The sequence below is a fragment of the Tamandua tetradactyla genome, chromosome 10, assembly GCF_023851605.1.
Source record: "Tamandua tetradactyla isolate mTamTet1 chromosome 10, mTamTet1.pri, whole genome shotgun sequence".
In the NCBI taxonomy this organism is placed as follows: domain Eukaryota; kingdom Metazoa; phylum Chordata; class Mammalia; order Pilosa; family Myrmecophagidae; genus Tamandua; species Tamandua tetradactyla.
Window position 1 is genome coordinate 92,469,817 of NC_135336.1, and position 27,330 is coordinate 92,497,146.

General features: G+C 40.3%; 1 protein-coding gene across 7 annotated transcripts in view; it reads right to left on the minus strand.

Annotated features, from left to right (window-relative positions):
- The window catches only part of URB1 (URB1 ribosome biogenesis factor), a 100,298-nt gene that overhangs the window by 6,744 nt on the left and 66,224 nt on the right, over positions 1 to 27,330 (minus strand). For 3 of the 7 annotated variants that reach the window (XM_077118838.1, XM_077118834.1, XM_077118832.1), the window contains 11 exons: positions 26,461 to 26,654; positions 25,374 to 25,484; positions 24,909 to 24,972; positions 22,244 to 22,415; positions 21,053 to 21,155; positions 5,439 to 5,599; positions 4,861 to 4,972; positions 2,995 to 3,101; positions 2,341 to 2,484; positions 1,020 to 1,129; positions 439 to 531 (listed from right to left, as the gene is read on the minus strand). In XM_077118838.1, the coding sequence (XP_076974953.1) occupies positions 439 to 531; positions 1,020 to 1,129; positions 2,341 to 2,484; positions 2,995 to 3,101; positions 4,861 to 4,972; positions 5,439 to 5,599; positions 21,053 to 21,155; positions 22,244 to 22,415; positions 24,909 to 24,972; positions 25,374 to 25,484; positions 26,461 to 26,654 (1,371 nt within the window). The remainder of the gene's footprint in view (positions 1 to 438; positions 532 to 1,019; positions 1,130 to 2,340; positions 2,485 to 2,994; positions 3,102 to 4,860; positions 4,973 to 5,438; positions 5,600 to 21,052; positions 21,156 to 22,243; positions 22,416 to 24,908; positions 24,973 to 25,373; positions 25,485 to 26,460; positions 26,655 to 27,330) is intronic. The other 4 variants (XM_077118837.1, XM_077118836.1, XM_077118835.1 and 1 more) reach the window with 2 other exon arrangements.

Consider the following 27,330-nt stretch of genomic DNA (forward strand, 5'->3'; position numbering starts at 1 on the left):
TCTCTGGTCAAACATCACCCTTCAAGGAGACCCACCGTGGCAGAAGTGGGCAGTGGCAGGTGAAGGCTTTACTCCTCCCCTGCCAATAATTCTGTCTGTTCATCCCCCTCTACAGCCTTCAATGTATATGCAGCCTACCCTTTCTAATCAGACGACTTGACGTTCTCCTGAAGGAAAATCCTGGAGCCTCCACAGGAGAACAGGGAGAGCTGTCCCATTTATTGAGACATGAATTTAAAAGCATAAGATTTATTTCTAAAGCATTTTCTAAATCCATAAGGTTATTAGTCAGGAACAAAGAATTAGCCAATTATGCCTCTCATCAATCTGAAATACTTCTGAAGTTGATGTCCAAAGACATTCTAGATTTAGGATATTCTTTTCTTTTAGAGAAATTTCAGAAAATACTTAAAAACAATGACACAATGGCTTGGATACCGCAGGCTTGTCTGGTAGTTCCTTAAAGGACTGACCCTCTTCTTAACAGTCTTCATGCTTCTGGACAGCCACAAACCCAGAAGGACAAGCTTCCTAGAAATGGAAATGATCCCTAACTCCATGCCTCAACACAGCTCCAGTGCTCCTCTTCCCCAAGCTACGAAGCTGAGCCCACCCTGAAGTACCGTAACCCTCCCCAAAGTCACACAAGGTTCCTGATACTGGAGCCTATTGGTTTTTCCTTAGGGGCTGTACTCTCTGAAGCCTTAGATAGGTAACTGGACCTGTTTCTGACCACCCAGGGAGGAACCTGATGGCTACGGAGCAGAGACAGAGGACCTGCCATGGGAGCTGCAGCCAAATATCAAGAGCAATACGTCAAGGTTGTTCCATAGCAGACAAGACACTCTAGGGAAGAATTTAAAAGGAGAAGACACTTGGGCGCTGCCAAGCACAGGAGGGCATCTGAGGACACTGTGCTGTTGAGAGCAGAGACTTCACCAGAATTCCCCATCCACACCTATCGCCTGTGCTGCACCCATGTCCATCTGCCCCAGGTGGCCCATGCAGAAGAGACTCACTTGCTCTCGAGGATGTGCACGATCCATGTCAGGAGGCTGTAGTCCCGCAGGAGTTCATAGGCAGATTTGGCGACCTGGGCAGCATTCTGTAGTATTTCCAGAATCCAATTCTGAAAATGCCAAATAAAAAGTTACTTTCTAAGGAAAACCTGACTTATTTGATCAAAGGAACAATTTGTATAACATGACAGTATGCTACTCTGGTAGCGTTACTGTCAGTGGAGTTTGGCTGAGTCTAAGAAAAAGGTGGCCGTGAGGGAACACACCTTTCCCTAGAAGTGACAGCCAGAGGACGTGAGCACCCATGGCCCATCACGGGCCCATGGCCATCACAGGCACTTCTGTAAACCATGATGAGGAACCGACCCACAAGAAAAGACACATCCCAGAAACCACAGGGCCGAGCTGCCAATGCCCTGGGGTTATCACATGGAGCAGCCTGGGCTGGCGAGAATGCAGATCCATTTCGGGCCTAGTTGAGAACTACTGGGAGCCCACTTAGCTTTGTCAGTTTTACCATCTCGAAAGGAGGTGAACTGGGTGCTTTAGAGATCTCAAATTTCATTAAAAAAATATTAAAAACACTGTAACCCAGCTTATTCAAATCTGTTTCTTAAGTACAACATACTCCTATTTATCCAAATTTTACATGTCAGAAACAAAAGCCAACCACCCTAGAAATTAATCAAAACACCAAAGGTTTTTCCTATTTACTTCTTCCAACCACCTATGACATTTAGAAAACACACACACATCAGCTCTCTGTTCTAGGGGATATAGTTAAAATGCATAGGTTCTCTTAATTGCTATTAACTCAAGGCAAGTCAGTTAAACTCTCTTTGTTTTCCAGCCTGATTGGATGACAGGCAGTTTCTGTGCACGAAATGAAATCCAGGAGGCTCTGGGGGAACTCAGCTGCAGCAGTGCAGACACTTACAGGTTGTAAAGCATTTGCAGACTTCTTAGCTGCAAAGACTCATGCTCACTTACTAGCTCCTTCTTCTCAATGGTGAAGGAGGCCTTAACATCAGCAGAAGGCACAATAACAGGGCCACAGGGGAAAGCTTTTCATCAGAGAAAAAACAATACTGAGCGTCAACCGCACTCCAGCCTTGGGTGAATGAGCTAGTCCTGCATGCAGGCCACAGGAAAAGGCGTAAGAAACCTCATTTTCCCAATTGAAAGCCAGGTTCAATGTCAAGTGAGCATGGCAGTCATGCCCAAGCTGGGGCTAGAATTCACACATGCTTCATTTCCAAATAAAACCTTGAGAAAGAAAATTGATCTTTCAGTCTCAAACAGACCACGGGGACCTGCTTACCTGAGCCATTTCATCACATAGTGGGCTATTGAAGAAGGACAGAATGACATGGAAAATCCCCTGCCGGACATACAGCTCATAGCAGTGCTTGTCCCGGATGCCCTGCCGCAGGATTCCAAACACCCATTCTCGCTCGGTTTTTTGCTAAAACCCAAAATACAAATTATTGTTAAAATAGGTTAAAACCATGTACTTAATAACTTTTTGGACACCACTATCTTTGAGCGGTGGAAAAGACTGCCCCCATCCCCATTTCTGATTATATTAACAACCCGCAGTCTCATTTTTTAATTCAATTTCTTCAGGTTAAAGGACCCAAATCAGGTTTAAACAGTGTTAAGTCAGCTAAGTGTTCTCTAAAACTACATTTAATATTTAACCCAGTGAGTCAACTAAAAAATGGTAACAAAAAATGCCATAAAATGTAGAATTCTGAGTTTTTTTTTTGTTTGTTTTGGAATCTAAAAATTAATGCCTGGAATGAAGAGTATTTTCACTCTGGAGCCTGCATGAGTTCTTATTTTCGTGACCTCATTGTTAACACTGCTGATGCAATTGACTCATCTGTGCAGCAATATTAACAGAGAACATCTCACAATGACAGCAGCAGCTGAGTAATCCAATTCAAAACCCTGAAGCCATCAGAAGCATTACCTCAAAATCAGAGCTGTAGAAGAACTGGTAGAAGCCTGGAACTTTGTTCATATTCAGAGACTGATGTGACAGCAGGAACTTGTTGATCTTCAAGTACATGTGCTCCTCTGGGGACACAGGCAGGCAGTTATATACAATGGGCACCCACAGGGATCTGGCAGGGGGCACTGGGTGACCAGACATAAGTCCTGGGCCCTGGGAACTTTTGTATCCTCATCCAGATAACTAGTTCTCATGAGGAAAGCACAGTAAAGGGCCTTAAGTCTACACTGCAAGGAGGCTTTCTGATGGTTCTGGAAGCACTTCTGGATGTCGAATCTCTCAGAGATACCAGCCTGTCCCCCAATTATCCTCCAGCTGTGAAGGTCAGTCAGCTGGTGGGTGAAGACTGGGGCCTGGTAACGTTCCCCCAGCATAGGGCTAATAGCCTCACCCAGCAGCCCGACCCACCTCCAGCCTCTCTGACAGGCACCGCCACATAAAGGGTCACATGGACTGGGCCACTGTGCTGTGTGATGCCCCAAGGCTGGTGTGGACAAACTCCTCCTCCTGCCACTTCTCACCTTTAATCTCTGACTCCCGTCTGTCCAGACCAACTGTGGCCTTGAAGTCCCCTCCACTACCACAGCTGCCCCCCATTCCCACACCAGACCCAGGAATGATGAGGGGCAGAGCTGCACCCAGATGGCACATACTGGACGGGAGGCAAAGGCCAAAACCAGCGTGGCTTCAGCTCCCATATTTTCTCAGAACAGGCTCTTTTCTTTAGAGCTGCAAATGGATAGATTATTTTCTTTCCTCCCAGATTTTCCAAGAAGAAGACAAACTTATGCAATGAAAATGATGACATATAAACAGGTAAAAATCAGAAGGTCTGAACTGCAATAGCAACTTGACTATAATCTAATTGTGGGACACTGAACAAGCTATTTAACTTTGGGGGCCTCAGTTGGGGTCAGGGAGAGAATTCTTTTCCTATCTGAAAAGTGGCTGTGCTGCACTAAGAGAACCCCACAGCCCCCAATGGGAATGACATTCGTGATTTTCCCTCAACAACCCAAATAAAGTTCTCATGATGGACTAACTTCTCTCATGCACCCTGCCTCCACGTTGCCAGCCTGCTCAGGGTCTCCAGGCTAATGGCTTTTTAGCTGAGCCCCAGGGAGGCTGTGCTAACTCTCAGCCTTTTTCTAAGCCAGAGAAGTGACTAGAAAGAGTAGTGCTGGCAGCCAACATGGATAGGTGTGCTAGAAGGTGCTCTAATGTCTGTGAACCCATGCGGCCCTCACAGCAGTCCAGAGGTAGTGCTGTTTCCATGCCATTTTACAGTGAAGGAACTCAGATACTGTGAATTGAAGTAAATGCTCCAGGTCACACCACTGATGAGTGAGGGAGCCCGAAACTGAGCCCAGCAAGTCTGACTCAACCCCACATTTAACCTGGGGTTACAGTCCCTTGATGTACGTAGACACATCCATGAATGGTGGTGTTCAGTTGGGCTTTTATTTCAATTTTCATTGCTTTTTGATTTTATATAAAAACAAGAAAATCATTTCTTGATTTTATATAAATACAAGTAAATACAAATATATATTCTTTCCCTCCATCCACACACACTATTCTGCACCTTGCTTTTTCATTTACTCTTTTCTAGCACCCTATAAGAACTTCCTCAGAGCCATAATTTATCTGTCCACTGGACATTTGGTGGCTCACAATCTTTGACTTCTGCAAGCTTTGAATGTCCTTATACAAACATCCTTTCTCAAGTGTGTATGATTATACCCAGATGATAAACTCCTAGAGGTTGACTTGCTTAGGCTCAATTTTTCTATGTCACCTCAACCTAATTATACATCAGTGTACCTGGCTTCAAAATTTGCACAGCCGCTTTGGCAATGAAGAGAGTCAAGGAAAAAGTGAGTCTCATGTTCTGAGTTCGGATCCCATTCCGGACCATATCCAAAAGGTAAAGCAGCTGAAAAACAGGGAAAGGCATAGGCTCATTTTCACATTTGTTATCAGTCCTGCCTTGTGCAGAAACACCAAGTGCCTACCTTCCAGGAACCCCCAGAGAAGCTGCTCATGTTAGTGGCACCCCTGCTCTAACCACCTGGGGTGGACTTCTGAGGTTCAGTCTGTCATAGACGACAGCCACCTTAACCATCATGTTCCAACCAAAGAATATTCGACAAAAATTAAACCATTTTGCCCACTCACAATGCAAGAGAAGCTTCGAAGAGGAAATTTTTTCAACTTTCCTGGGGTACCTTTTGCATTATTCTTACAAGGGAACAGATCTTTGTGCTTTATCAGAGGTTTCCAGGCAACACACACCTCTAAGCTCTTCAGTAAAACCTCCATCAGACCTCACGGAGCGCCAGTTCTCTGGGGCCCAGGAGGTCCACCCTCAGCCTCGCACAGTGCCCCCTCTTTTCACTTACCTGGCACTGCTCTCGGAACCGCGCCCCCTCAAGCTGTGAGTAGTAGGCCGCCAGCACGTAGTAAGCTGCGGCTCGCATCTTGGGGTCATAGCTGCTGAGGGCCGTGATGGTCAGGCCCAGAGCATTCGAGTCCAAGAATTTTCTACAGTCCATCACAAATTCTACAGGAAATAGAATATAGCATGCTGATTCAATAAACACACACAGTTCCATGCTGCTTCTGCAACACGAATAAATAAATCTACCTTTGCATTTCACTCATATCAGTGACGTGCGCTAGGCAAAATGAATGTGTCTTTTTCCAGAACCTCCAACTCCTGCTGAGGTTGGATAAAAGACTGTCTTCTCTTCTGTGGCAAAAATGATCACAACTTCAGTTTCTAAGATGCTCATAAATCACGACAAGGATTACCTCATTACTTCTCACAAACACCCAACAAGTGAAGGAAGAACTCAGAGTTACTGCTGGGATCCCAGCATGCTGGAGACCCGGGCAACACAAGAGGGGAACAGAGAACCGTAAGTAGAGAAAATTAGCTTATGGTTTCTCCTGTGTTTGGTCTACTGCCTGCAAATATGTGGAAATATGTGCAACAGTAAAAGGAAAATACAGGAGGCAGCAGAAGCTGGGAAATCCAGCTGAATGCAAACCAGTCCGATGTGGCCCATCAATTTTACAAAGGATTCACTTTGAAACCCGAGTTTCCTTCAAACCCACAACAAAAATCACAAGAGCCCCCCACCCTCACCCCCTAACACATGATGGGAAAAAAAAAGTCAGTGTACCCGAGATTGCCAGTCAGCCAGAAAATCCCAACCCCTGGAAAAAGCAAACCTCTTAGCCTCAGAAACTGTGAGCAATGAATTCCTGTTGTTAAACCAATCCACTGCTGCTATTTGTTTTAGCAGTGCGGAAACTGAAATATCTACCTAACACGCAGCCTGAAAGAAACCACTTTAAATATCAAGGCATAGAATAGAGTAAAAATAAAAGGATGAAAAAAGAATAACCAAGAGATAGCTCCCATAGCTTATAGACTAAATTTTCTAAGGAGGGGGAAAAAACAAAAACAGACCCTAGGGTAAAATTGTTTTGGAAAAGATGAATATATTTAACATACTCTCTCTAAAAATAACCAATATTCAGATGGTTGGGATATTCTCAGTTATCACTGACACTTTCTAAGACCAATGGATTTTCCAGGTGTCCCTGAGGAAAATTCAATTTCGTGTTTTGTGGTCATCTCTGCCACTCTATGGGAAGTCTTGGCTTTATAACACTACAGGAAAGACCTGCCCTTGGGATGCTGAATATGTAAATGGCTATTTAAAAACAGTTATAAATGCCAGAATGCTCAGAAGCATTAGATCAAATGACTTAACCAAGACAACCTTTAAGGATTAAAATAAAAACTGCCCCAGGTTTTAGTGGCCTTTCATGGCATCATTATGGTGCCGTGAGAGCATCCAAAACCTTCTTCAGGTTGCCTCTTATACTCACTCCAGAAGGTTGCTTTCAGGTATGACTGGTCCAGTGAGGGCACCTGTGCCCTCACTGTCACATGCCTGGCTCAGAGAGCTGCAAACAAACAGGCCCCCCTGTTCTGGCTGCTTTGTGGCTTTGTGGCAGTGAATTATGAGCTGAAGATATCAGCCTGGTTCTGCTGAGACAAGAATTCACTATGGAAAAAGCATTTGTCACCACTACCACCCACAGCCTTGGCTAGCCCTGACTTTTGGCCACGGACTCAAAGAAGGGAAGGAGTAAGGTTAAGGAAATAGGTTCCCATTTTTTTGGCAAAGGGCTGAAATGGAGCAGTAAGACTGTCATTTCTCTGAAGATGGGCAGCTTCCTGCAGCTAAAACAAATACCATACATGGGTTGGCTTAAGAACAGAAATTTATTGGCTCATGGTATCAGAGGGAAGAAGGTTTGCTTCCTCCCAGGTTGGTAATTTCTGGCTGGCTGGCAATCCTTGGGGTTCCTTGGCTTTTCCATCAAATGGCAGTGCACGTGATGGCATTCTCTCTTCACTGCTGGGTTCTGCTAGCTTCCAGCTTCTGGCTGAAACCCATGGCTTCTCTCTGTGTCTAACTTTGACTCTGTTTATAAAGGACTCCAATAATCTCAATTAAACTGCAGCTTGATTTCAGTTGGGCCACACCTCAAGGAAAGTGACATCTTGAAAAGGCGTATTTGCAATGGGTACACACCCACTAAAATGCGGACCAAGACCAAAAATATGGCCAAACCGGGAAACACAATTCAACCCAACACATTAGCATTGTATCTTAAAACTACTGAAAATCCTTTTCAGAGGTAAGGCAGACATACTCTGTAAATTTTTCTACCTACACAATACAATAAAACTTAAAATAGGTTGCATTTGCAAAATCAAAGGTAAGGAAAACAGTGACTGGTACATTTTCCTAACTTGAAAGACCTTTTATTTATTCATCCTCTCTCTTCACGAATGGCCTCCCAAACATTCACCCATCAAAAAGAAAAAGTACAGTTTTCAGGATTTTGTGAAAAAATGCTTTGTCCTGATTTTAATACTTCCCTACTGAATATTTTCCAAATATTTGCCTCTGTCTCCTAAAAGCTCAACTGAGACAGACAGGCTGAATGATTCCTTATGATTCACTGAAACTCATATTTCTAGATTATGGAAAATATATGTTCATGCTTGATGAGAAACAGACTAGCCATCATTGTTAAAAGACAGGAGGAAAGTCAGAAGAGCTTCCCAGGACATCTGTGATAAGATTTGCCTCAGTTAACCTGCTTTGAATCTGGTTACCAGGGTAATTAAGATATCAGCTTGCCATTATAGCAATCCGACATTCCCATGCAACGCCCCTGCTCTCTTGCAAAAAAAATCTAGCCTCAGCCACAGACTACTCAGTTTGTTCGTTGAGAGGGGAACTAAAGCCAACACAAAGGGCCACTGATGAGAAACCCTCTACAAAAACCCTGCCCTCTTTGATCTTTTTAATTTTTAAAGAATATCAAAGGGCAATGGTGGAGGATCAACAAACTCATTCACAAGTAGGAAAACTTGTGTATAAAAAAGATGTCTCAAGTTTGGAAAGAGGACAAACAGGACAAATCGTGGGACATGGTCTCCCCAGTGCATCTAAATCTACGCAGATGCTAAATCTAGTAGAGAAGAGAGGAGGCGTCCCTTTAGGCATCAGGCTGTGTTCATGAGCACAAAAGCAAAGCACCCCTATACGCTCCCCACCACCACACTCATGTCCCTGTGACTCCTTTCTTGCATGCCAGATGGGAGCCATCACAGGCCTTTAAAAGCAAGCAGGAGGGCAGTGCGATGGTGGCTCAGCAGGCAGAAGTCTCACCTGCTATGCCACAACCTGGGTACAATTCCAGTGCCTGCCCGTGCAAAAAAACACATAGATAAAAGCAAGCTGGATCTAGGAGAAAATGCAATGAACCAAACCTGTTCCCCTGAGAATGAGGAAATGAGGGCCAGATCTTAGGTGGGAAGAAGAGTTTCACCGTATATCCTTCACTATCATATGAAGATAGAACTGTAAATTTATTACCCAATATTAAATGTTAAAATTACATTAGACTTTCAATGGTGAGAAGGCAGAATAGAAATACTTTTCCCAATTTCTCCTACTACTAGGCACAACTAAAAACCCTGAACACTGACTGTATTTAAAACAAGCATGAGACAGCTCTGAAAAGTAGAGAGAAGCAAACCAGCTAGGGACCTTCGGGCCCAACAAATGACAGGCTACTGAGTTTCTTCTTCTTTTTTTTTTTGCCTCTAGTAAAAGAAACCAGGAATCTGGAAATAACAATTAGCAAAGACAGAAAAAAGTCTGAACAAGGCCTGCTCTCTCTGGCCAAAGGATAAGAAAAGGGGTTGCCTAGCAAACCAGAAAACTTTCAGACAGTAACGGCTCTACTCCAGCCAAACATGAGAGAAAAAAAACGCAGCCCCACATCCACCCCTGTCAGTAAAGGCAGAGTGGGGGGCCTTGACTTTCACCCTTGTCAGGCTGTAAGAAGTTGCCTCAACAACCCCACCAGGCTGGTCTCAGAGAAGGCTGAGGACAGAGCTAGGACTTTCATCCCCACAGGGAAGTAAGGACACCCCTTTCCAATCTCTGGGGCTGTCAGAGGAGGCCTAATGGAGAGTAAGAAATCTCAATACTGCCCAGCACTAGGAGTGCCCTCCCCCTTGGTGCCACTGGTGGCCACATGAAGAGCAACAGTAAGGAGCCGCGCCTATTCCTCCCATCCAGGAGGTATCAGTGGAAGCTGAGTGGGGAGTGGGAACCCCCCCCACCAAACGCCTAGTAGTCATGAGCAGGACTGTCTTCCTCTTGGGTTTCAAGGGAAGCCAAGTGGGAACCTGGACTTCTACCCCCACCTGAAGTAACAAGGCAGCATCCCCCTTTTCCCTGGCACAGCAGTGTCAAAAAAGCCAAGTAAAATACGTTTAAGAGCCAGTCTCATAATAATACTGAAAATGTCCAGTTTTCAGTAAAAAATCACTCATCATACCAAGAACCAAGGAGATCTCAAACTGAATGAAAAAAAAAAAAGACAACCAATAGGTGCCGAAAATTACTAAAGGAAATTCTCTAAATATTATGGAAAAATAAAAGATGCCAACATCAAAATGACAGAGATTGTTAGAACTATCTGACAAAAATTTTAAAGGAAAAATTGTGAACATGCTTCAACAAGGAATTACAAACATGCTTCAAACAAATGAAAAAAACAAAACAGTCTCAGCAAAGAAATAAAGAAGACCCAAATAGAAATTTCAGAACTGAGAAATACAATAACCCAAAACCAACCTCAAAAGGACGACTCAACAGCAGAATGGACATGAGGAGGAAAGAATCAGTGAACTTAAAGATAGATCAATAGAAATGAGCCAATCTGAAGAACAGAAAGAAATCTGAATAGAAAGAAAATAGACTGGGAAAAAAATATGAAGGGGACCTGTGAAACAAAAGATTCACTCTTTACAGTCCTGAAAGGAGAGGAAAAGAAGACAGATCTGAAAAAACATTCAAGAAATAATAACTGGAAATTCCTCCAACTTAGCAAAAGACATAAACCTATCAATCCAAGAAACTAAGCTAACCCCAAATACAGCACATTGTTGTCAAACTTCTGAAACTAAAGACAAAATGAATTTTGAAACAGTAAGGGAAACAATATCTTCTGTACAGGGGGAAATAATTCAAATGACAGTAGATTTCTCACTGAAGACCATGGAGGCAGAAGTGTCATGACATTTTTCAAGTGAAAAGAAGATCTGTCAACCCAGTATAGAAGGATAACTATCCTGCAAAAATATCCTTCAGGGTGGAAAAAAAATCAAAACATTCTCAGATGAATGAAACTAAGATAATTTCTGGCCAAGAAACCTATCTTAAAAGAATTACTAAAGGAAATTCTCTAAACATTACGGAAAATAAAAGAAGGAATCTAGGAACTGTAGGAAAGATAAAAGCCCAGGGTAAGCAAAAACATGAATGAAAAAAAAAGACTTCCCTTCTCCTCTTGACTTTTCTAAATTGTTTTGTCAGTTGAAGGAAAAACTAACACTATCTAATTGGTTTTAATTGTATGTAGAGAAAATACTTAAGACAGTTATGGAGGGGGATAAAGGGAGTTAAGATTTCTACACACTTTACCTAAACTGGTTGATGCTAATAGACTGCGATGGGTTACATATACATAACTTAATATCTAGAGTAACCACTAAAAAAGCTATACAGAGACAATACTCAAAAACAATATACCAAGCCCTGGCATGGATTCTACTTTTTTCTTTCTAATAACCATAAATACAGACAAAATATGTATTCTTGCCCCAAATGCATAAAAATTAGCTATTTTACAGAAGAACCTACAGGAATTATTTAAAAAAATGTTAAAATAACAGAACAAGAAAACAGAGAAAAAAACAGCAGGAGCAGAAAATAAGATTAACTAGCAGGCTTGAGTCATGTGGTTGCATTTGGAGCTATTATGTACCCCAGAAAATGCCATCTTCTTTTAATCCATTCTTGTGGGTCCATATTGTGAGAGGGACCTTTTGATTAGGTAGTTTCAACTGAGATGTGACCCACTCAATTAAAGGTAGGTCTTATTAAATCTTTACTGGAGTCCTTGATGAGGATAAAAAAGACATTTGGGGAGGGCAGGGAGAGAAATACCCAAAGAAGTTTGGAAAGAGCTCAGAGAGAAAAAGGACAGGATGTTGCCCATGTACCTCTCCACGTGACAGAGGAACCCCCAGAAGAAGGTATCTTCCTCTTGATGGCATAATTTGGACACTTTCATGGGCTTAGAATTGTAAATTTGCAAACTTACAAATTCCCATTATAAAAGCCAGCCCATTTCTGGTACATTGTATTCCAGCAGCTTTAACAAACTAAAATAAGCTGAAGTGTAATTACCAATAATTATACTAAACATAAATTACCTAAATATATCAATTAAAATAATTAGACTGGCAAAGAGGATTAAAACATATGATCCAACTATAAGCTGTCTGTAAAAAACTCACTTCAAATATGATAGAGGCAGGCAAAAGAATAAAAAAATATATTAGGGAAACATTAAAAGGGTGGCTTTGTTGTATTAGATAAAGTAGAATTCAGAGGAAATAAAATGTCCTGAGATAGAGAGGGACATTATCTAATAATAAGACTCAATAATGTAACACTAAGAAGACACAGCAATCCTAAATGTCTATGCAATAAACAAAAGAGCTGCAAAATACATGAAGTAAAAACTGATGGAACTGAAAGGAAAATGAAAAATCCATAATTATAGTTGAAGACTTCAACAACTCTCTCTCGGCAATTGCTAGAACAACCAGTCTGAAAGTAGGCTAGGATACTGAAAAACTCAACAATGTCATCAACCAACAGATCTAGTCAACATTTATAGAACACACCACCCAATGACAGTAGAATAATTTTCAAATGTCCACAGAACATAAGAAAGAGAGACTATATCCTGGACCATAAAATAAATGTCAACAAATTTAAAAGAACTGAAATCATACAGCATGTTCTCTGACCACAATGGAATCAAACTAGAAATCAACATTAGAAAGAGAACAGGAAGACCACCAAACACTTAGAAAGTAAACAACTACACTTCTAAACAATTCATGTGTTAAAGAGGAATCCTAAAGGGAAATAAAAAATGCACTGAACTGATGAAAAGGATAATGTAACATAACAAAATCTGTGGGACAAAGCTAAACAGTAGAGGGAAATATACAGCACCAAAATGCACATATTAGGGAAGAGGAAATATCTCAAATCAATCATCTATGCTCTCACATCAAGAACCTAGAAAAAAAAGAGCAAAATAAAGAGCAGAAGGAAGGAGATGATAAAGACAAGAGCAGAAATGTATAAAACTGAAAACAGAAAAAAAAAAAATCAATGAAATAAAGAGCAAGCTCTTTGAAAACATGAATAAAATTGACAAACCTCTATAAAAACTGACAAAGGTAAAAAAGAAGACACAAATAATTTCAGGAATAAATAATGGGATATCACAGACTTTGCAGATATCAAAAGCGTAAGGGAGTATTATGAACAACTCAATATATACAAACTTGCTAACTAAGATGAAATGAACCAACTCCTTGAAAGACACAACTGCCACAACTAATTATGAAATAGATAACTTTAGAAACAGTGTAAGTAGTAAGGAAACTGAATTCCAATTAAAAAAATCCCAAGAAAGAAATCTCCAGGTCCAGATGGCTTTAATTGGGGAATTCAACCAAACATTTAAAGAAGAATCAATGCCAATTCTACAAAATGTCTTCCAGAAAACAGAAGAGGAGACCCTTCTCAAATAATTTTATGAATCTAGTATTGTTCTGATACCACCAGTCAAAAACAGTACAAAACAAGTATACTAAAGACCAATATCCCACATGAATATTGACACGAAATTCCTTAACAAAATATTAACAGACAGAATATAGCAATAAAAAGAATCATTCACCATGACTAAGTGGAGTTTAGTCTACAAATAAAAGACTGGTTTATAAATCAATCAGTAACCCATCATATTAATAGACTAAAGAAAAATCACATCATCTTTATTAATCAATGCAGAAAAAGCAATCTGACAAAACCCAACACCAATCATTAATTAAAAACAAGAAAAACATGACCTAGAAAATAGGATTAGAGGGTATATTAGTTTCCCAGGCTGCTGTAACAAAGTACCATAAACTTGGTGACTTAAAACAACAGAAACTTATTCTCTCACAGTTCTGGAAGCTAAAATTATGAAATAAATGAGACACATACCATGTTCATGGATTAGAGGGCTCAACATAGTAAAGATTTCAATTCTCCCCAAACTAATAGAGAATTTTAACAAAATTCCTATCAAAATCCCAACAAGATTTTTTGCATATTTAGATAAGATTATTCTAAAATTTATATGGCAAGGCAAAGGAGCTAGAAAAGCTAACAAAGTTTAAAAAAAGAAGAATAAAATGGGAGGAGCCCACCTACCAATTTTCAGGATTTACTACATAGCTGCAGTTATTAGGAGTGTGTGGTATTGGGGGCTATTGGTAGGAAAACTGCGAGGTACAGCCCCTTGAATGGTAATATGGTGGTTCCACAGGAGGCTAGGGGTGGGGCTGCCATATGATCCTGAAACCCTGTTGCTCAGTATATATCTGGAGGAACTGAGCATGGAGACATGAATGGACATTGCACACTGGTGTTCATGGCAGCAGTGCTTACGATTCACAATGGGTGGAGGAGGCCTAAAAGTAAAATGACTGAGGAATGGAAGGGGGAACTATGGTGTATACGTACAATGGACCACTGAGCAGCCAGAAGGAATGAGGTTGTGAGGCATGAAACTAGGTGTATAAACCTTAAAGACTGTATGTTGAATGAAATGTCAGGCACCAAGAAAATATTATCATGCCTCAATTATCTGGACAAAGTATAATACAAAAACTCCATGAACTGAATTCAAGGGCACGGTTGTCATGTTGGAGCCTATTGTAAAGGGTTCTAGATTATAAGCTTTTACAACACTCCCATAGATTCACAAATTGTAACTGCTATTTCTAAATTCTGAGATATTGAGCTGTTTGTATATAACCTGGTCATTCCCAGAACCTTCGGGTATACATATGTGACACCTGAGACTCAGAGTTTGAGCTGTGAAGCTATGAAAGTCAGTTAAATGCTCTCCTACCATGCCCGAGGACCTGGGTTCGATTCCTGGTGCCTGCCCATGTTAAAAAAAAAAAAAAAAAGGAAGAAAGACAGAAAATCAGTTAAATAGTTCCCATATAGGAATTGTTTAAAAAGTTGAAAAAGGGATCAGACTTTGAGCAGAGACATGAAGGAAGATGATCTGGATGGGACTAAAGTAGAGAAGAATACAGGGTAAAGTATGCTATCTCCCAGATTTTAAAACTTCCACTTCTGTGTGAGACAAAAGGGTGAGATGTTTGGTTGGTGCAAAACTTATATTTTTGGAAGTACATTACCTAATTTACATTGTAAGGTCAGTTTAGTTGAACACCATAAGTATTTGGAATCCTGAATAGTGTGTGAGATTTTATTGGTTTATCCAGGTTAGTGTGAGGCCCTGATGTATCCCAGAGTAATTTGGGCAATGAATAAAGAAGTATTTGTAAAGTCCCCTTGGGGACTGGGAAGAAAGGAGGGAATATTCAACTTTCCCATTTGGAAATTTCTGGTATTTCTCACTAGCAGTGGGAACAATCAAGTCAATAGGCTGAGCACTCAATCTTGAGGTTTGCCACTATGAAATTTACTCCTGCAAAGGACAGGCTAAGCCTATTTAAAATCAGGCCTAAGATAATCCCAAAGTAAGCAAAAGGAAAGAAATAACAAAGATCAGAGCAGAAATAAATGAAATTGAAAATATGAAAACAATAGAGAAAATCAATAAGACCAGAAGTTGGTTCTATGAGAAAATCAATAAGATTGATGGGCCCCTATCAAGATTGACAAAAAGAAGAAGAGAGAGGATGCAAATAAATAAGATCAGAAATGGAAGAGGAGACATAACTACTGACCTCACAGAAATAAAGGAGGTAATAACAGGATACTATGAACAACTTTACGCTAATAAATACAACAATTTAGATGAAATGGACGGGTTCCTGGAAAGACATGAACAACCAACTTTGACTCAAGAAGACATAGATGACCTCAACAAACCAATCACAAGTAAAGAAATTGAATTAGTCATTCAAAAGCTTCCTAAAAAGAAAAGTCCAGGACCAGATGGCTTCACATGTGAATTCTACCAAACGTTCCAGAAAGAATTAGTACCAATTCTCCTCAAACTCTTCAAAAAAATCGAAGTGGAGGGAAAACTGCCTAATTCATTCTATGAAGCCAACATCACCCTCATACCAAAACCAAGCAAAGATATTACAAAAAAAGAAAACTACAGACCAATCTCTCTAATGAATACAGATGCAAAAATCCTCAATAAAATTCTAGCAAATCGTATCCAACAACACATTAAAAGAATTATACATCATGACCAAGTAGGATTCATCCCAGGTATGCAAGGATGGTTCAACATAAGATTATCAATTAATGTAATACACCATATCAACAAATCAAAGCAGAAAAATCACATGATCATCTCAATTGATGCAGAGAAGGCATTCGACAAGATTCAACATCGTTTCCTGTTGAAAACACTTCAAAGGATAGGAATACAAGGGAACTTCCTTAAAATGATAGAGGGAATATATGAAAAACCCACAGCTAATATCATCCTCAATGGGGAAAAATTGAAAACTTTCCCCCTAAGATCAGGAACAAGACAAGGATGTCCACTATCACCACTATTATTCAACATTGTGTTGGAGGTTCTAGCCAGAGCAATTAGACAAGAAAAAGAAATACAAGGCATCAAAATTGGAAAGGAAGAAGTAAAACTATCACTGTTTGCAGACAATATGATACTATATGTCGAAAACCCGGAAAAATCCACAACAAAACTACTAGAGCTAATAAATGAGTACAGCAAAGTAGCAGGTTACAAGATCAACATTCAAAAATCTGTAGCTTTTCTATACACTAGTAATGAACAAGCTGAGGGGAAAATCAAGAAACGAATCCCATTTACAATTGCAACTAAAAGAATAAAATACCTAGGAATAAATTTAACTAAAGAGACAAAAAAACCTATATAAAGAAAACTACAAAAAACTGCTAAAAGAAATCACAGAAGACCTAAATAGATGGAAGGGCATACCGTGTTCATGGATTGGAAGACTAAATATAGTTAAGATGTCAATCCTACCTAAATTGATTTACAGATTCAATGCAATACCAATCAAAATCCCAACAACTTATTTTTCAGAAATAGAAAAACCAATAAGCAAATTTATCTGCAAGGGCAGGGTGCCCCGAATTGCTAAAAACATCTTGAGGAAAAAAAATGAAGCTGGAGGTCTCGCGCTGCCTGACTTTAAGGCATATTATGAAGCCACAGTGGTCAAAACAGCATGGTATTGGCATAAAGATAGATATATTGACAAATGGAATCGAACAGAGTGCTCAGATATAGACCCTCTCATCTATGGACATTTGATCTTTGATAAGGCAGTCAAGCCAACTCACCTGGGACAGAGCAGTCTCTTCAATAAATGGTGCCTAGAGAACTGGATATCCATATGCAAAAGAATGAAAGAAGACCCATCTCTCACACCCTATACAAAAGTTAACTCAAAATGGATCAAAGATCTAAACATTAGGTCTAAGACCATAAAACAGTTAGAAGAAAATGTTGGGAGATATCTTATGGATCTTACAACTGGAGGCGGTTTTATGGACCTTAAACCTAAAGCAAGAGCACTGAAGAAGGAAATAAATAAATGGGAACTCCTCAAAATTAAACACTTTTGTGCATCAAAGAACTTCATCAAGAAAGTAGAAAGACAGCCTTCACAATGGGAGACAATATTTGGAAACGATATATCAGATAAAGGTCTAGTATCCAGAATTTATAAAGAGATTGTTCATCTCAACAACAAAAAGACAGCCAACCCAATTACAAAATGGGAAAAAGACTTGAACAGACACCTATCAGAAGAGGAAATACAAATGGCCAAAAGGCACATGAAGAGATGCTCAATGTCCCTGGCCATTAAAAAATTGCAAATCAAAACCACAATGAGATATCATCTCACACCCACCAGAATGGCCATTATCAACAAAACAGAATGACAAGTGCTGGAGAGGATGCGGAGAAAGAGGCACACTTATCCACTGTTGGTGGGAATGTCAAATGGTGCAACCACTGTGGAAGGCAGTTTGGCGGTTCCTCAAAAAGCTGAATATAGAATTGCCATACGACCCAGCAATACCATTGCTGGGTATCTACTCAAAGGAATTAAGGGCAAAGACACAAACGGACATTTGCACACCAATGTTTATAGCAGCGTTATTTACAATTGCAAAGAGATGGAAACAGCCGAAATTTCCATCAACAGAAGAGTGGCTAAACAAACTGTGGTATATACATACGATGGAATACTATGCAGCTTTAAGACAGGATAAACTTATGAAGCATGTAATAACATGGCTGGACCTAGAGAACATTATGCTGAGTGAGTCTAGCCAAAAACTAAAGGACAAATACTGTATGGTCCCACTGATGTGAACAGACATTCGAGAATAAATTTGGAATATGTCCTTGATAACAGAGTCCAGCAGGAGGTAGAAACAGGGTAAGATAATGGCCAATTGGAGTTGAAGGGATACAGACGGTGTAACAGGACTAGATACAAAAACTCAAAAATGGACAGCACAATAATACCTAATTGTAAAGTAATCATGTTAAAACACTGAATGAAGCTGCATCTGAGCTATAGGTTTTTGTTTTGTTTTGTTTTCTTTTGTTTTGATTTTACTATTATTACTTTCATTTTTTTCTCTATATTAACATTCTATATCTTTTTCGGTTATGTTGCTAGTTCTTCTAAACCAATGCATATGTACTAAGAAATGATGATCATGCATCTATGTGATGATGTTAAGAATTAATGATTGCATATGTAGAATGGTATGATCTCTAAATGTTGGGTTAATTTCTTTTTTCCGTTAATTAAAAAAAAAAAAAAAAAAAAAAAAAAGAGAAGAAATATTCCAAAACATTTATTCTGGAATTAACCAAAATTAAAAACCTGTGTCAAGTTTCAAAAAAAAAAAATTAGGCCTAAGAGTCACCCCAGAGAACCTCTCTGCCCTCCCTCTATGTGTAAATCTCCCTGGCAACATAGGGCAGAACTCCAGGGATGAGCCGGACTTGGCATCAAGGGACTGAGAAAAGCCTTCTTGACCAAAAGAGGGGAGAGAGAAATGAGACAAAATAAAGTTTTAGTGGATGAGAGATTTCAAACAGAATTAAGAAGTTATCCTGGAGGTTATCATTATGCGTTATGCAGATACCTCTTTTCAGTTTTTGGTATATTGGAGTGGCTGGAGGGAAATATCTGAAATTGATTAGCTGGTTCCAGGAGCATTGACTCTTGCAGATAATTGTGTAAAGATGTAACTTTCAGAATGTGACAGTGTGATTGTGAAAACCTTGCGTCTGATGCTCCTTTTATCCAGAGTATGGACAGATGAGTAAAATAATATGGATAAAAAATAAATATATACTATGGGGGATAAGGGGTAAAATAAATTGGGTAGATGGAAATACTAGTGGTCAATGAGAGGGAGGGGTGTGGAGTAAGGGGTATAGCATGCATGAGTGTTTTTACTTTTTCTGGAGTGATACAAATGTTCTAAAAAATGATCATGGTGATGAACACACAATTATATGATGATACTGTGAGCCACTGATTGTACACCATGTATGGAATATATGTGTGAAGATCTGTCAATAAAAATATTTAAAAAAAAGAAAGTAAAGAAAAATATTAAAAAGAAAAAAAGAAACAAAGACAAAGACACAAAGGGAATGTGTTTTCACAATCACACTATCACACTGTAAAAGTTACGTCTTTTTACAACTGTCTTCAAGAGTCAAGGCTCCTGGAACCAGCTCATCAATTTCAGATACTTCCCTCCAGTCACTCCAATATACCAAAAACCAAAAAGGGATATCTATATAATGCATAAGGATAACCCCCAGGATACTTCTTAATGCTGTTTGAAATCTCTCATCCACTAAAACAGAAATAGACCTACACAAAGGTGCACAGACAATTCAAATAGAGGAAATACAGCTTTCCTTTCTTTTTTTTTTTTAAACTTTTTAATTAGAAATATTTTAAAATTACAAAAATAATACAAACCCCAAAATACCATCTATCTCTGTTGTCTGAGAAAGACAGCCTTCCAAAAAACGGTACTGGGGCAAGTGGACAGGTGTAGGCAAAAAAGTGAATTTGGACCTAAACCTCACACCTTATACAAAAGTTAACTCAAAATGAATCATGGACTTAAATGCAAAATGTAAAACTATGAAACTTTTAGAAATAAACACAGGAGAAATTCTTCAGGATAGGGAAAGAATTCTTAGAACTGACAGCATAATCCACTAGAGGAAAAATTGAAAAAGTAGACTTCGTCAAAATTAAAAACTTTTGCTCTGTGAAAGACCCTGTTCAGAGCATGGAAAAATAAGCTATAGACTTAGGAGGAAATACCTGGAAACCACAAATCTGACAAAGGACTAAATATCTAGAACATACGAAGACTGCTCAAAACTTAACAGTACGGTGGTACAATGGTGGCTCAGTGGCAGAATTCTCACCTGCCATGCTGGAGACCCAGGTTCAATTCCTGGAGCCTGCCCACACCAAAAAAAAAGAAAAAGAAAAAGAAAAAAACTTAACAGTATTAAAACTAAACAATCCTATCAGAAACTGGGCAAAAGACACGAACAGGCATTTCACCAGAGGACATACAGATGGCAAATAAGCACATGAAAAGAAGTTCAACATCATCAGCTATTACAAAACTGCACCTGAAACCACAATAAGGTATCACTAGACACCTATCAGAATGCCTAAAACTAACAGACCAGACTGACATGAGAAAATAAATCTGTTTTCAGTAATGGGTGTATATGTTCATACCTTTTCATTCCTTCTACCCTCCCACCTATTCATCCACAAAGACTGCCAACCCTCAGGCTCCAGACACAAAATGCAATTCCAAAAATATTCTTAAACCAACAAAAGGCTAGCCTCAGCAGGTTCTGACTCATTCTCAAGTATAAAATTTCTCTTTTCTTCTGATATTTGGCCACTATCTAGTAAAAATGCAGAAAATATTTGTCATTTAAAAATTAGGAAAGCATCAAGAATAAACGGACATACCCAGATTTTATAATTAAGAATTTTTTTAAATATCACTGTATATTCAAAATATCAACTGTTACTTCTGCTGAAAATTCACCAAATGAAAAGGTGAGAAGTCAGTTCAACATCCTTCAAAAATTATTTTTTTGCTTGGTAAGAAATCCAACCTATGTTAAGTCCCCGTCATTATGCATTAGCCACACACAGGGGACCGTCCTCCTAAGAGAAGGCTGGGCTTACCTGGCCGGGTCAATTCACTGAAGAGATGAAGTAGAAAGCAGGGGTCATAAAGGTCACTGTAATCCACTGCGCCCTCATCTTTAATGATCAGTTCCTGAGCATCCTGGAAGAGCCCAAACAAGCAGAAATGTGCTTATTCAACCTCATAAATGAAATCTCATGCAAATGTTTACCTGCTATTTTCTAGAGCAAAAAATTATTTTGAATGCTTAAGAGCATTAAAAAATGGCTCAAAGACTCAGCATCAAGGGACTGAGAAAAACTTCTCGACCAAAAGGGGGAAGAGCGAAATGAGACAAAATAAAGTGTCAATGGCTGAGAGATTCCAGAGTCGAGAGGTTATCCTGGAGGTTATTCTTATGCATTAAATAGATATCACCTTTTAGTCATGATGTAATGGAGAGGCTGGAGGGAACTACCTGAAAATGGAGAGCTGTGTTCCAGTAGCCACGTTTCTTGAAGATGATTGTATAATGAAATAGCTTTCACAATGTGACTGTACAATTGTGAAAACCTTGTGTCTGATGCTCCTTTTATCTACCTTATCAACAGATGAGTAAAACATGGGATAAAAATAAATAATAGGGGGAACAAATGTTAAAATAAATTTAAATTAAAATGCTAGTGATCAATGAAAGGGAGGGGTAAGGGGTATGGTATGTATGATTTTTTTTCTGTTGTCTTTTTATTTCTTTTTCTGAATTAATGCAAATGTTCTAAGAAATGATCATGATGATGAATATGCAACTATGTGATGATATTGTGAATTACTGATTATATATGTAGAATGGAATGATCATAAGTTAAGAATGTTTGAGTCTGTTGTTATATTTTTTTAGAAATTTAAAAATTAATTAAAAAAATGGCTCAAAAAAAAAAGTGTGATAATGATGTTGGGATTTGTTTTACAATAATTTGCGGGGATGAAACAAGCTTGGTTAGTGCTGCTAACCGTTAAAGCTAATAGGGATATGCGGTCCAGTCTCTCTATCTTCAAATATGGTTGGAATCTTACCTAATAAAAAATTAAATTAGAAAAGCAGTGCTTGTATTTTACAGTGTGATCAAGCTGAGGGCTCAAGTGGGACTCTCAGAGAGGAAGGGGGCAGACACTTCTGTCCCACCACCATGCATGCTCCCTGACTGCTCTGCCATCGGCCAGCAAGGGGGGGTGGTGAGTGCATCTTGCACCTCAGGTAGCAGCAGCCTCCGGTTCTGGGGGAAATGGAGGATGGTCTTCAGCATGCGGTCCCGATCCAGCAGGCGAAGGATGTCCCCAACACTCGGCTGCCGCCATAATGACTTGCCCAGGCTCTGGCACGTCTTATGATGCTCTACAGCTGCCGGGCCCCACAGCAGCACCCTGGAGCAGAAGGGAGAGCAGACTGGCCTCAGGGCCCCTCCAGGAAAGGAAGCAATCAAAATGATGATAACAGTGATAGTTAGCATTTACTACAGGCCAGGTACTATTCATAGCATGCCACATACTGTATCCACAATCCCCATACCAGCCAGTGAGGTGGGTAGTGGTGACAGTGTTGATGATGATGGAGGGAGCTAATACTACCGAGTTTACCCTGGACCAGGCACTAGTCAAAGCCTTTTATGTATTAATCCACTCAGTCTTCACAATAATGTAGCAGCCAAACTGCTGGTTTGGGCTCTTCCAATGTAACAATGTAACCAAGTGGTGTGAATCAGGAGGCAATTTAAAAAAGAATTCAACTCAGGAGGCTTGCACCCTCAACAGAGGGTAAGATTAAGTCTCTTCCTCTTTGTTAGTCTCAATAGGGCAGAGCACAATACTTTTATATGTAGGTATTATAGTTTTCTAAATGGAATTCTTCTAAATACACTCGTTTCTATGAAAATAACAGAAAAGTTTAAAAAGTAGAAAATCCCTTTGTAAGAAGGTTTTCCATTAGCCCTGGTTTCTGGCAGGCAGGCAGGTGAGGCAGTGGATATAACCCCACTGGATATCCCCCTTGTAATGGCAACCATTTACTGCAAGAAGATGGAGGCCCCCAACGTCGCTCCCTAACTCATACCTGTTCCGTAATCTGAGAATGTGGCTGTGACTTTTATTTTGAGTTGGAGGAAAGGATGCTGAGTGCCGTATCAGAGAGCCCAGTGAGCCCTGCATTCTTCATTCATACCCTTTCTCTTGGGAGCTGAAACCCTACTCCTTTTCTAACTAAAGTTTATTCCCAGGGCAACCTCATTTGACTTTCTTTAATCTCTGAGTTAAAGGGCATTTTAATACAGAAATGGGGTAGTTAGAAGAGCTCTTTCTTCACTGTGATAACAACTGCTTTGGGAGCACAGACTGTATAATTCAACGTTGAATTTCTTGAACTTGGTAACTACTTCAGTGGTTACATAAAGTGAATATCGCTGTCCCTAGGAAATGTAAACAGAAGTATTAAGTGTTCAAGGAATATGATGCAGAGCCTACTCTCAAACATTTAGGAAACTGATAAATAAATAGGAAGATACAGATGGACAGGTAGAATGATTCAGCAGGTATGGAAAAACAAAAGCTGGTGGATCTGGGTATCTGGGTGGGAGGTATTTTGGAGTTCTCTGTATGGGTTTTGCACTGTAAGTTTGAAATTATTTTAAAATAAGGTTAAAAAATTGGCTTCCAACTTGCTCTCATTTCTCCCTCATGTACACAAAGACTGTTCAACCTCAGAAAGGGCACAAATGAAGAACCACCAACTCCAAAAGAGTAAGAGATAAGGTCAGATCATAAGGGGAAGAAAAAGAGAACATTTAGCCAAGGCCCAAACACCCTAAAAGGATAGAAAATATTTTTATTTCTGTTGTTTTGTCTCTTTTTGGGAGGGAATAAGGAGAATTCTGGGCTAATGAGCTATTTTTTTTTTTTTTAAAAAGTATTTTTTTTTAAGAAATGTTTTTCTTTTTCCTGCAGAGATCTCATGAACTATTTTTATTGACCCCATTAGCTCATTCCTTATCTGAACACAGACCCTTCTTTATGTACATACTGGACTGGTTTTAGGGAGCTGGTCCCAAAAGAAAGGGATTAAAATAAAAACTTAGGGCAGCAAAGAGAAGTGCTCCAAGATGTCTTTTATGAACTGCACATGTGACCAAGTTAACCCCTGCACTTGTAGAGACAGGAAACCTGAGTTGGGGCAGGGACCACAGTGAAAGCCATCAATTCCAGGCCCTCAGGCCCAAAGATGAGCTGCCAAAGAGATTGGCAAGCAGCCCCTGAAAACCCAAAGGAAAGACAGACAGAGAAAGAGAAGGAGAAAAGGGGAACAACATTAAGATAGAGAGAAAGAGACTGACAGAGATAGAGAGGAAGGGGAGAAAGAACAGAAGGAAAGAGAAGCGGGCAGACAAGAGCTACAGAGAGAGACAGAGAGAAAGAGACAGACTAACAGACACACACATGCACATACACACCGAGAAGAGGAGAGAACAGGATTAACGTCCAGTTAGCACTTTTCACTCTACTCCCTCGATATCCCCATCTTCTATGCAATCCCATCTAAGGGAACGCATGAAGACAAAGGTTTTCAGAAAAAACAAAATGAAAACAAGGCACCTGAGCCAGGAGTTAATTCTGGAGGTAGATTGGTAGGCAGCCACCTGCCCACAAAGACCATCCTTTGATGGTGCTAGGTCAAGCTTTTCCTCAGCTGCCTAGACCAGAGCTGTTAGGTGAGCAGAGCGGGGGTTCTACCTATCTCTCTTCTTCAAAAAAAGTAAAAAAGGAATGAAAGGAAAGCTCAAATGCTGACCTGGCTGTGCAGCTGTGAGCATGAAACTGGGGTGTGTGGCCTCAAAGCCCTTAGGGCCCCACATCCAGGCCAACACTCACCTGAAGTTGACAAGGCTGAGGTGGTTCTTCTCATACGCCCGGAGGAGAAGTAAAATCTTCTGGTCTAGGAGTCAAATGAGGTCTATTCAGAAAGCTGAACCCCTTACTTATGGCCCTGGGATACAACACCTGGTTCTCACACACTGTAGGTCCTCACAGACTCCAGCTCACACCGCCTGGGCTTCACAACTCCGGGTCACACTGCCCAGTCCTCACACGCTCCGGGTCACACTGTCCTGTCCTCACAGACTCCAGCTCACACTGCCCAGGCCTCACGGGTTCCAGGTCACACTGCCCTGTCCTCCCACGCTCTGGGCCACACCACCCTATCCTCACACACTCCCAGGTCACACCGCCTGTGCCTCACACATTCCTGGTCATACCACCTGGTCCTCACATGCTCCAGGTCACACCACCTGGGCCTCACACACTCCAGGTCACACTGTCTGGGCCTCACACACTCACCTAGGATGCTGAGAGAGGCACCGTATGCCCCAAGAAACACTGCAAAGTGGTTGCTCTCACAGACCGAGGGGCACATCTCTACCACCGTTGACATTATGTCCACCAGCGCTTCTAGAAGAAATCAGCATTGAAATGCCCAGCAGAGCAGAGGGAAGTGCAGTGGGAAAAATTTAAATGTTCTGCAATATCCTTTGCTGAATAATATCGCTCTTAGAACATCACTTCACCACTGCCAAACAATAAATAAACCTGCCTTTATCATCAATCTCCTCCTAGATTTCTGACAGGGACTGATTATCAGCTCTTGTCCCAATTTTAAATCTCAAAAATGTTAACTCCACCAAAGATTTTTAAATCTAAGAATTTCCCTTAATGATTATATTACCAAAGCTCTAATATTTCTCTTCTTGCCTGAATAGAAGGGTTTTTTTTTTTTTTTTTTTTTTTTTCCCAGCACCCATATACACCATTGCATAAATGGTCATCTTCAATTCAGCAGTTAATTACGGACTGACTTCATGGTGGTTTCTATGGGTTTTAGGCGTTAATTTTGTCTCAAAGCAGACCATGGCCCTGGCAGGGCAGAACCTAACCGAACATCCTCTCAGACATTTCCTGTGGCCTACAGATACTCATGGGCACTCAGGCAATTCTTACTGGATTAGGATGGAGACCAAACTTGGACTTTTAAGTGTTCTCCAGCAATGAACTGTCAATAGGGGAGTCTAACTTTTTCCCTTGTTAAACATTTCAATCTTGCATTGAGAAGTTTCATGCGACTGAGCCCTTTCTCTCAGTCAGACATCCACATTTTCTTTTAATACTCACTCATGATATGACAATAAGACCTCAACCATAACTTCTGCAAGCCAGAAAAGGCCTGGGAAGCAGAGATGCACTTATTGTTTGAACCAAAATGAAAGGAAACATTTCTTGGGCTTGGATTTGACAGAAACAAAATATTTTCCTACTGCCTTAATAATGGTTTCTTAGCTCTGAAAACATGTAAGAGATGAGCACTGGTACACAACCAGTTTGATGAGACCAGGAAGTAAAATCTCTGTCTGTAATGGTGGGTGGGGGTCACCTTTTACTTGACTGTCTGGATTCTCCTCCTCTTCGGACTTCAGCAGAGTTGGCAGAAACAGTGAGTGCTGGGTGAGCATCATGTGCAGCACTGGCAGTGGGACAAGCTTCATGCACAGGGAGCTATCCTGGCAATACAGGAGCTGAATGGCAGCATGGAGGGTCTTTAAAAATGTGTGGCCCTGATACCGAAACCTAGAGGCAAGAAGAAAAAGGAGCTTCACTAAAGGAGAATTTCATTTAAAAGGAAACAATTAAAAATGTTTTTCAACATTTCATTAAAAAAATTCTCAAACATGCCACAAAGTTGAGAATTTGAGTGACTACATATATACTCATCATCTAGATTATATCATTTGCTGCATCACAGACCTACCCCTCTGCCCAATCACAGGGAGTGTTCCTAGCAACAAAGGAGAGGTGCAGTGCATTTACTTTCTTGATGCTACAAACATTTCGCTATTTAGCTGAAATGCCAAGAGGCTGTAAAACAGCTGAGTCTGGATAAAGACGACACTCAGGGCCCCCAGTGCATCTCTCATATGACTGCCTCTCTCCTCCCTCCTTCCTCTTTCCAGTTGCAGACCTTCCAATTACATGGCTCAGGAGTGTGTGTTTTCTATGCCTTAAATTCCCTCAAAACCCATTAAGGCAATGAAAGCATCATGCGCTCAAAAAATTAAGCTTTTTAGTCACATGTGAGTAATGTTAAGAATCATTTCGCATGTCGTGGGCATTTCTAGAAAAACAAATTAACCAAAGGCCAAAAGAAATGGCAATACTCCATAATGATAATCTATAGCTGCTAGTAACCTATGAGTCATCTTCCCTTTTTTCTCTCCCCTTGTATATTTTTCCATGTTTCAGCTTC